Raw genomic sequence first — 11,303 nt, forward strand, 5'->3', positions numbered from 1 at the left:
AAAAACTCTCAAATTGAGCGCGGACTGAAACCGAACTAAAACGAGCAATTCTCCTTAAATTAAATACTTGAACGGTAATCAGAATTGAAAATCGACATATTTGATTCGATTATTAATTCTAGACCAAAAAATTGAATAAAAATCGAATCTCTCTCATTTTTTAAATTATTTCTATCAAATAAGTTAAATTATTTCGATCTTTTTAAATAAATTTGCCAACTAATTAACTGAGCCAAAAAAAATATTATCTTTCTTTTTCATTTGTCAACTAATTGATTAAGTCCAAAAGATCATTTTCCTATTTTTAGCCCAAGCCCAACTTTATATTCAAATTTCAAAGAATCAAAATTGAGTGACCTAAATTTTGCAGTTTCTCAAATAATCGAAGCTAAGCATCCGCGCCTCTCTTCTTTGTACGATTTTCTTTACCATATTTATTGAATTTCCCAACTCTGATCTCATTCCTTTTTCATAATTTCTCACGCTCAGCTTATAAGCATTATAATTTATAATTAGTTTCAAGATGTTTATGAGAGTTCACACATTTGCAGAGGTACCGCTATTTACATTTAAAGTTTTTATATATACATCCACTTTTAAAAAGATAATTATATTATAATTTTGATCTTATGTAAATTTACCTAAATAGGCATATATAAAATTAAATAAAAATATATTATTCTAAATTCATCCACTAATATTTATTTTCATAAATTCCTTTAAAACTTTTTATATTTTTTTAGAGTTTGTGTTTGACTAAAATTCTAATAATCACAAAACATCATCCTTAACTAAAATCATAATATCCTAATCATAAAAATATCATCTTCAATGGAAATTAAAATATAAATAAATCAATACATTATTAGAGTTATAATTTTTTCATGATATAAAAAATGAAAAAATATATTTTTATGCCTCTTTAAGTATTTGATTTGACAGATGAAAATATACAAGAAATTTAAAAATAAGTTTCAATATTTGTCCAAATATTCTTACATTATAAAAAGAAATACACTTAAAATTATCAACCGAAACACAAACAGTCAAAATTATGAGTTTACAAGCAAAAAAATTTAATTAATATATTATTCGAGGAGGGATTTATTTGGTTGCGTGAGTAGTATACTTTTGAAAGAATTCTCTAAATAAAAAAAATAAAAAAAAGATTTGCTAATCTTTATAACTAAATATTAAAGCACTAACATGACAATATAAAAAATAAAAAGTAGAAATCAGATTAAATGTTAATAGCAATTGATAGTGATTTTTGAAATTGTATTATGAATGTATTTATAGTGGGATGAATATATAAAATTTGTATGAATCTATAATATTTAAATAAATGAATTTAATAAGGACAATATTGAAAATTGACATGGATGAAAATAGTAATTTTTCAAAATTATAAAATTTTAATGGGGATGTATATATAAAAATTGTGGATGTAAATAACGGAATCCTTTGCAGGTTTTTCTCTCTCAATAACTACTATTTTTGTCGTATTCTTTATTTTCATCCTTTTTTTATTGAATATTTTCACTTTTCTTTAGTATGTACTCCTTATTGAGCATGTCATTAATTTTACTAATGTATCATTATTGTAAATGTTAAAAAAATTGATTATGGTTCCATAATTAAAGAGAAGCGAAACGACCATATTCAATCCTACCTTGCACATAGTTTGTATTCCTTTTCCTGTCGCCCTGTCTATATCTACATTCTCAAGCCTCTATTTGACATTCATAGTTTTAGAGAAAAATAAAATCTGAAATAGTAATTTTGAATAATATATGATTAAAAAGTATATATATATATATATATATTTATTTATTTATTTATTTATTTACGTGTAAAATATTTTAGGCCCCGTTTGAGTAACATTATTTGAAAAAAAAATATATTTTTAAACAGTGATTTGATATCATTTCAGTAATACATTTTTCAATAAAATAATATTACACGTATTTCAAAACTTTTTTTTTATTTTTTAACTACACACTTTCAATCAATACACTATTCAAAAATATATTCTTTCAAAATAATATGGTTTAAACAAACTTAGACCCTGCTTGAGCAGCATTATTTTTAAAAAAAATACATTAAACAGTAATTTGACATCATTTAAATCACTATTCTTTAATAAAATAATATTATACACAATCTAATTTTTTTTCTATTTTTTAACCACACATTCTTTATTAATAAACTATTTCAAAATACATTATTTAAAAGTAATTTGGCTTAAAAACACACTTGGTCTATGATTGTATAGTTAAAAATAAATTAAAAAATAATAATTTAGCCCTTGTTTGAGCCTAATCTTTTAGAAAAATGCACTGTTAAACAATATTTTAATATCATTTAAACAATACATTTTTTAATAAAATAATATTAAATACAAATTTAAAAATTTTCTTTATTTTTTAATCACACATTTTACGTAAATACATAAAAAACATACATTTTTTTGCAAAAATGATTGGGGCTCAAAACTTGTACGTCCAATTCAAAAACACACTCTCTCTCTCTCACATACTTCCATTAATGCCCGTCTGCCTTTCTCACTCTAAAACTACATGTATGTATAGATGCTCTCTCAATCTCTCTCTTTGTAACACAAGTTATATGTCTGTGTATAACACACTTTCTAAAATTATGTGTGTGTATAATCTCCCTCCCTCACACACACACACACACACACACACACACACGAGTTTAGGCGCAAGCGCGCACACACGCACTCTAGAATGTGCTTGCCCATGTGTATGTATATACGAAGATCTGCTTGATGTTGATTTTGTCTTTCCTTTTTATTTTTTGAAATTTTAGCCTACATGTTCAAAACGAGCTGAAGAGAAGCTACGGTGTAAAGGCGATGGATTTCGAGAGGTTGTCGTGTTTTTTGCCGAGAATTCCGATCTAATTTTATATTTTTCTGTCGTTTATCGGAAACCGCCGTTTCTTTTTTCTCCTTTTTTGAAAGAGAAGAAAATTAGTTTCCTTTTTCTTTTTAGTTTGCTTTTGTCTATTTTGGCATTTGAATTTTTGGAAAAGAAAATGGAGAGAGCTCGGCATAGGAAGTCCAAAAGTTCTACAAGTATCGAAGGTAAATTTTTTTCTGTAGTCTATACTATTTTTAGATGATTGTTTTCAATGGTTAAGCACTTTGGTCTTCGTGAAGAGAAATTTTGTTTTGTGTAAGAGACCAAAACTTTTTTATTTTATTTTATTTTTTATTTATGAGTTTGGTTTGATGAGTTTTTCTAATGCGTTTCAGTTTTTGAAGATGATTAGATGATCAAAGAAAAAAGGGAAAATATTGAATTTGTTCTTCTTTGGCTTGTTTTCCTTTTTAGGAGAAATTTGAAATGAAAAGCTTTCTATCTCTGAAAATGAAAAAGGAAAATTGAAATCTTCAATTTTTTCTTCCCCTTCATTATGACGTTTTATCAACGATGATGTCTCATATTCCAGAAAATTTGTAGTGTTTTCACTACTCTAGCTCCTGAATTTTTCTTATATTAATCGGAACCTTTAAGCTAAGAAAAAGGGGAGAGGCTGAGGATTTTTTATTAATTCGTAATGTTTGCTACTTTCATGACAATTTCAAAGTTTAATGAATTATTATTTTTATTTTTCAATTTTACTTCTTCTTGTTATTTTTTAATTATACTTCTTGTGAGAACATTTTTGTCATTGATTAATCTGTTTAGTCATTAATTAAGCAATGATAAAGAATCTGTGCTTAGCTGTTTAATTTCAATTTCTTGCTGTTGTTAAACATAAAATTATTAAGAAGTATATATATATTTTTATTTACGTGTAAAATATTTTAGGCATTATTTGAAAAAAAATATATTTTTAAACATTGATTTGATATCATTTTAGTAACACATTTTTAATAAAATAATATTACACGTATTTCAAAACTTTTTTTTAAAATTTTTTAACCACACACTTTCAATCAATACACTATTCAAAAATATATTCTTTCAAAAAAAACAAACTTAGGCCCTGTTTGAGCAACATTATTTTAAAAAAAATACATTAAACAGTGATTTGACATCATTTAAATCACTATTCTTTAATAAAATAATATTATACATAATCTAATTTTTTTCTATTTTTTAACCACACATTCTTTATTAATAAACTATTTCAAAATACATTATTTAAAAGTAATTTGGCTTAAAAACACACTTGGTCTATGATTGTATAGTTAAAAATAAATTAAAAAATAATAATTTAGCCCTTGTTTGAGCCTAATTTTTTAAAAAAATGCACTGTTAAACAATATTTTAATATCATTTAAACAATACATTTTTTAATAAAATAATATTAAATACAAATTTAAAAATTTTCTTTATTTTTTTATCACACATTTCACGTAAATACATAAAAAACATACATTTTTTTGCAAAAATGAATGGGGCTCAAAACTTGTACGTCCAATTCAAAAACACACACACTCTCTCTCTCTCTCTCTCTCATACTTCCATTAATGCCCGTCTGCCTTTCTCACTCTAAAACTACATGTATGTATAGATGTTCTCTCAATCTCTCTCTTTGTAACACAAGTTATATGTCTGTGTATAACACACTTTCTAAAACTATGTGTGTGTATAATCTCCCTCCTTCACACACACACACACACACACACACACACACACGAGTTTAGGCGCAAGCGCGCACACACGCACTCTAGAATGTGCTTGCCCACGTGTATGTATATACGAAGATCTGCTTGATGTTGATTTTGTCTTTCCTTTTTATTTTTTGAAATTTTAGCCTACATGTTCAAAACGAGCTGAAGAGAAGCTACGGTGTAAAGGCGATGGATTTCGAGATGTTGTCGTGCTTTTTGCCGGGAATTCCGATCTAATTTTATATTTTTCTGTCGTTTATCGGAAACCGCCGTTTCTTTTTTCTCCTTTTTTGAAAGAGAGGAAAATTAGTTTCCTTTTTCTTTTTAGTTTGCTTTTGTCTATTTTGGCATTTGAATTTTTGGAAAAGAAAATGGAGAGAGCTCGGCATAGGAAGTCCAAAAGTTCTACAAGTATCGAAGGTAAATTTTTTTCTGTAGTCTATACTATTTTTAGATGATTGTTTTCAATGGTTAAGCACTTTGGTCTTCGTGAAGAGAAATTTTGTTTTGTGTAAGAGACCAAAACTTTTTTATTTTATTTTATTTTTTATTTATGAGTTTGGTTTGATGAGTTTTTCTAATGCGTTTCAGTTTTTGAAGATGATTAGATGATCAAAGAAAAAAGGGAAAATATTGAATTTGTTCTTCTTTGGCTTGTTTTCCTTTTTAGGAGAAATTTGAAATGAAAAGCTTTCTATCTCTGAAAATGAAAAAGGAAAATTGAAATCTTCAATTTTTTCTTCCCCTTCATTATGACGTTTTATCAACGATGATGTCTCATATTCCAGAAAATTTGTAGTGTTTTCACTACTCTAGCTCCTGAATTTTTCTTATATTAATCGGAACCTTTAAGCTAAGAAAAAGGGGAGAGGCTGAGGATTTTTTATTAATTCGTAATGTTTGCTACTTTCATGACAATTTCAAAGTTTAATGAATTATTATTTTTATTTTTCAATTTTACTTCTTCTTGTTATTTTTTAATTATACTTCTTGTGAGAACATTTTTGTCATTGATTAATCTGTTTAGTCATTAATTAAGCAATGATAAAGAATCTGTGCTTAGCTGTTTAATTTCAATTTCTTGCTGTTGTTAAACATAAAGTTTATAAATGACATTGAGCTGGCTTTTGCAGAAGGTTCTAGCAAGTGTAATCAAACAGTGTGTGTGTGTTTTTTTTTTTTTGGCTAATGGTCTCAGCATTATTTGTTTCCCTTTTACTTGTAAACTTTCTTATTATGATAAATTATCATTGTCGGCACTAGTCCTTCAGGAGAACCTGTATTAGTTTTATTTAGATTTTCTTCTGAATTCTATTTATGCTTATCTTAGAATTTTCCAAATTTTAAAAATTATTCTGTTAACATACAGTTTGTATTTTTAGACTGAGATAAGAGAATTTTGTTTTTTTTCTTTTTGTTTTTTGTTTTTTGTTTTTCTGTTTTCCTGATTTTAATGAAATGATTGAGTTTGTTATAGTTGATTCAAATAGTTTACAATTTTGATTGAATGTATCTTATTTCATTTGTTTTAGAGCTGCATCTTGAGAACTCCTTCCCTTGACAGACTCGAATGATTAGTGATAGGTAGTTTGCAACGACCTTTATAAGTCTTATAATCAACTTATTGTTTGGACTTCTCCAGGAATTCGACATACTGAGAAACACAAAGCTGCTCCGAGACTGTCTTCTGATTCTCGAACTCATGTTGGTGGAACCACTGGGAATGATATGGTGTGTGTATATGTATTTTGATTTGTATGATTTGTTGTTAGCCCTCTGAATATGTAGTTATCTTTGACGTTGGTATTACATGCAAAGATATTTTATAATTTTCTTTTCCCTGGGGACTCTCTATATTTGATAACTTAAAAATCGACTGATGCAGTTCATGCTTGAGCTGGGGCAAAGATCTTCGAGACGAGCCACTGGAACACCAATGAAGAAGTTACTGGAAGAAGAAATGTCAAAAGAAATTGAAGTTAAAAGACGATCACCGAGTGTTGTTGCCAGATTGATGGGTCTTGATGGGCTTCCATATCCACGGCATATTCATAGACAACAAAGGAGTTCTTCAGATAACTATCAACAAAAAAATATCTCGAGCATTCAACATAGTGGCCAACTAGTTGATGGGAAATCAAGTAGGAGAACCTCAATGGATTGTCAAGAATTCAAGGATGTGTATGAAGATGTGGAAGCATCTCACATCGCGAGTCGCCGTTATTCATCAAGATGGAGTGCAAACTCAAAGCTTACAAAACCTGAGTCTGCACTCATTCAGCCGAAGTTTACGAATGCAAAACATCTTTCCACCAATGAAAAGCTTCTAGGTTCAAAAAAATTTTCTGAAACACTTGAGTTGGTAGACTCAAATGACTCATTTCAGAAATTTCTTCAGCATCCAGATTCCTTATTTGTAAAGCATATTCATGATCTAGAAGTTGATCCTTCCAGTTCTCTTCATGGTCACATAAAAGTTCTGAAGCCATCAAATTCTGCAAAGTATGAAAACAATGCCAAGGCATGGAAATCAGAGAGAGAGATTTCATGCAAACATGCCATGATCCAGAAACTTGAAGATGGCCTTTTATTCCACCCACGCAATTGCCATATAGCTCATGTTTCTTGCAAGTCACCAAAGATTCAATTACAAGAGATGAATAGCAGAAATACTCTTCCCACGAAGATTGTTGTTCTCAAGCCAAACCTTGGAAAGATACACAGTGCTCGTGCATCTGATTCATCGCCTGATTACTCACATAATTACCCCTCCAACTTTAGGAAGCTCGCAGAATATAGAAGTGTTGGAGCTACTGAAATACTATATGGGAAAAGGAGAGATTCATCTGATGACATAGGATCCTTGAAGCCCTTGTCAGGAGATGCTAGAGAAATTGGCATAGGAAGTCCAAAAGTTCTACAAGTATCGAAGGTAAATTTTTTTCTGTAGTCTATACTATTTTTAGATGATTGTTTTCAATGGTTAAGCACTTTGGTCTTCGTGAAGAGAAATTTTGTTTTGTGTAAGAGACCAAAACTTTTTTATTTTATTTTATTTTTTATTTATGAGTTTGGTTTGATGAGTTTTTCTAATGCGTTTCAGTTTTTGAAGATGATTAGATGATCAAAGAAAAAAGGGAAAATATTGAATTTGTTCTTCTTTGGCTTGTTTTCCTTTTTAGGAGAAATTTGAAATGAAAAGCTTTCTATCTCTGAAAATGAAAAAGGAAAATTGAAATCTTCAATTTTTTCTTCCCCTTCATTATGACGTTTTATCAACGATGATGTCTCATATTCCAGAAAATTTGTAGTGTTTTCACTACTCTAGCTCCTGAATTTTTCTTATATTAATCGGAACCTTTAAGCTAAGAAAAAGGAGAGAGGCTGAGGATTTTTTATTAATTCGTAATGTTTGCTACTTTCATGACAATTTCAAAGTTTAATGAATTATTATTTTTATTTTTCAATTTTACTTCTTCTTGTTATTTTTTAATTATACTTCTTGTGAGAACATTTTTGTCATTGATTAATCTGTTTAGTCATTAATTAAGCAATGATAAAGAATCTGTGCTTAGCTGTTTAATTTCAATTTCTTGCTGTTGTTAAACATAAAGTTTATAAATGACATTGAGCTGGCTTTTGCAGAAGGTTCTAGCAAGTGTAATCAAACAGTGTGTGTGTGTTTTTTTTTTTTTTGGCTAATGGTCTCAGCATTATTTGTTTCCCTTTTACTTGTAAACTTTCTTATTATGATAAATTATCATTGTCGGCCCTAGTCCTTCAGGAGAACCTGTATTAGTTTTATTTAGATTTTCTTCTGAATTCTATTTATGCTTATCTTAGAATTTTCCAAATTTTAAAAATTATTCTGTTAACATACAGTTTGTATTTTTAGACTGAGATAAGAGAATTTTGTTTTTTTTCTTTTTGTTTTTTGTTTTTTGTTTTTCTGTTTTCCTGATTTTAATGAAATGATTGAGTTTGTTATAGTTGATTCAAATAGTTTACAATTTTGATTGAATGTATCTTATTTCATTTGTTTTAGAGCTGCATCTTGAGAACTCCTTCCCTTGACAGACTCGAATGATTAGTGATAGGTAGTTTGCAACGACCTTTATAAGTCTTATAATCAACTTATTGTTTGGACTTCTCCAGGAATTCGACATACTGAGAAACACAAAGCTGCTCCGAGACTGTCTTCTGATTCTCGAACTCATGTTGGTGGAACCACTGGGAATGATATGGTGTGTGTATATGTATTTTGATTTGTATGATTTGTTGTTAGCCCTCTGAATATGTAGTTATCTTTGACGTTGGTATTACATGCAAAGATATTTTATAATTTTCTTTTCCCTGGGGACTCTCTATATTTGATAACTTAAAAATCGACTGATGCAGTTCATGCTTGAGCTGGGGCAAAGATCTTCGAGACGAGCCACTGGAACACCAATGAAGAAGTTACTGGAAGAAGAAATGTCAAAAGAAATTGAAGTTAAAAGACGATCACCGAGTGTTGTTGCCAGATTGATGGGTCTTGATGGGCTTCCATATCCACGGCATATTCATAGACAACAAAGGAGTTCTTCAGATAACTATCAACAAAAAAATATCTCGAGCATTCAACATAGTGGCCAACTAGTTGATGGGAAATCAAGTAGGAGAACCTCAATGGATTGTCAAGAATTCAAGGATGTGTATGAAGATGTGGAAGCATCTCACATCGCGAGTCGCCGTTATTCATCAAGATGGAGTGCAAACTCAAAGCTTACAAAACCTGAGTCTGCACTCATTCAGCCGAAGTTTACGAATGCAAAACATCTTTCCACCAATGAAAAGCTTCTAGGTTCAAAAAAATTTTCTGAAACACTTGAGTTGGTAGACTCAAATGACTCATTTCAGAAATTTCTTCAGCATCCAGATTCCTTATTTGTAAAGCATATTCATGATCTAGAAGTTGATCCTTCCAGTTCTCTTCATGGTCACATAAAAGTTCTGAAGCCATCAAATTCTGCAAAGTATGAAAACAATGCCAAGGCATGGAAATCAGAGAGAGAGATTTCATGCAAACATGCCATGATCCAGAAACTTGAAGATGGCCTTTTATTCCACCCACGCAATTGCCATATAGCTCATGTTTCTTGCAAGTCACCAAAGATTCAATTACAAGAGATGAATAGCAGAAAAACTCTTCCCACGAAGATTGTTGTTCTCAAGCCAAACCTTGGAAAGATACACAGTGCTCGTGCATCTGATTCATCGCCTGACTACTCACATAATTACCCCTCCAACTTTAGGAAGCTCGCAGAATATAGAAGTGTTGGAGCCACTGAAATACTATATGGGAAAAGGAGAGATTCATCTGATGACATAGGATCCTTGAAGCCCTTGTCAGGAGATGCTAGAGAAATTGCTAGGGAAATTACAAGGCGAATGAGGGATGGTTGTGATGGATTCATTGATCCAACATCTTCTGGAGTCAGAGGATATGCAGGAGACGAGAGTTCTTACGATGCTTATGAAAGTGATTCTGCAAGTGAATCAGAGGTTTTTAAATTGTCATCTAAAAACTCACGCCGTTGTAATAACCAGTGTAAATATTCATCTTTTGGTTCAATTGAGTCATCCGTAAATAAGGAGGCAAAAAAGAGACTGTCTGATAGGTGGAAGACAACTCATAGATGTCAGGATTTAGAAATGGTGGGTAAAGCTAGCACACTGGGTGAAATGCTTGTCGAACCTGATAGAGAAACAAGGCCAAAATGTTTGAATGCTAAGGTTGATAGGACAAGTGATCGGAATACAAGCACCAATGGAACTGCAATTTGGGATGCTCCTTTGGGCATTAGCAGTACTGATGGTTGGAAGGATGAGCGAAATAAAATTTCTTCTAGATTGATGTCCCTTTCTCCTTCTGTGAGTGGCAAAACTCGCAGAAGAAGAACTTATTCTGTAACTCTGGCCGAAGACCAATATCTGATGCATAATGACAGTGTCAATTGTGGTAGAAGTGAGTTTGTGAAGGGAAACCTAAGTTGGAAGGAAGATGTTTCATCTAAAGATATAAAATGCAGGAGCCAGAAATCTTCCTGCCACCACAAATTTACCAATGAAACAGATTCTTCACCAGAATCCAATTTTGAGATCCAAACAGAGATGAACTTTGAAACAATCACAAGTGAAAAGCAATCCACATCTCAGATTACTGAAAAAGATGGCACCTGTGCAACTGTTCCTGATGCAAAGACTGCTGCTAAGCATGGAGGTATAACCTCGTCTTTAAAAGCTTCAGAGTTGCAATTGAAGCAATCATCTTCGGAGGTAGAAAATGACAAAAATACTGCTTGTGACAAAGAGGATTCTAATTTCCAGGTTTGGATATTCACTTTCTTTTAAAAAAATTACTAATGCTGCATGCATGCTGCAAATACAAAACCTTGTAAAATGCTGCTTTATTTTTACATGTTTTCCATAGTCCCTATCTGCATAATTAATGAGGGTCGATTTCTTATTTTCTCATTTTACTTGAAAAACTGCATTAAACTGAGATAAGGCTTTACATTTCCTACTGCAAATTATTGCACTTCCTATATATAGAACCACATTTCCTTGTGCAATAGAAACATTTTACGTGCATGGAAATTATTTGCCTCACCAC

General features: G+C 30.7%; 1 protein-coding gene across 1 annotated transcript; it reads left to right on the plus strand.

The window, feature by feature from the left end:
* Window positions 1-4,441: 4,441 nt before the first annotated feature.
* Window positions 4,442-11,293, plus strand: LOC111379963. The gene is made up of 5 exons (XM_023003403.1): window positions 4,442-4,538; window positions 4,792-5,068; window positions 6,291-6,379; window positions 6,534-7,494; window positions 10,008-11,293. The coding sequence occupies exons 2-5, from the start codon at window positions 5,020-5,022 to the stop codon at window positions 11,039-11,041; spliced, it is 2,133 nt and encodes a 710-aa protein (XP_022859171.1). The 5' UTR covers window positions 4,442-4,538; window positions 4,792-5,019; the 3' UTR covers window positions 11,042-11,293.
* The last annotated feature ends 10 nt before the right edge of the window (window positions 11,294-11,303 follow it).

The sequence above is a fragment of the Olea europaea genome, unplaced genomic scaffold, assembly GCF_002742605.1.
Source record: "Olea europaea var. sylvestris unplaced genomic scaffold, O_europaea_v1 scaffold2075, whole genome shotgun sequence".
Lineage (NCBI taxonomy): Eukaryota > Viridiplantae > Streptophyta > Magnoliopsida > Lamiales > Oleaceae > Olea > Olea europaea.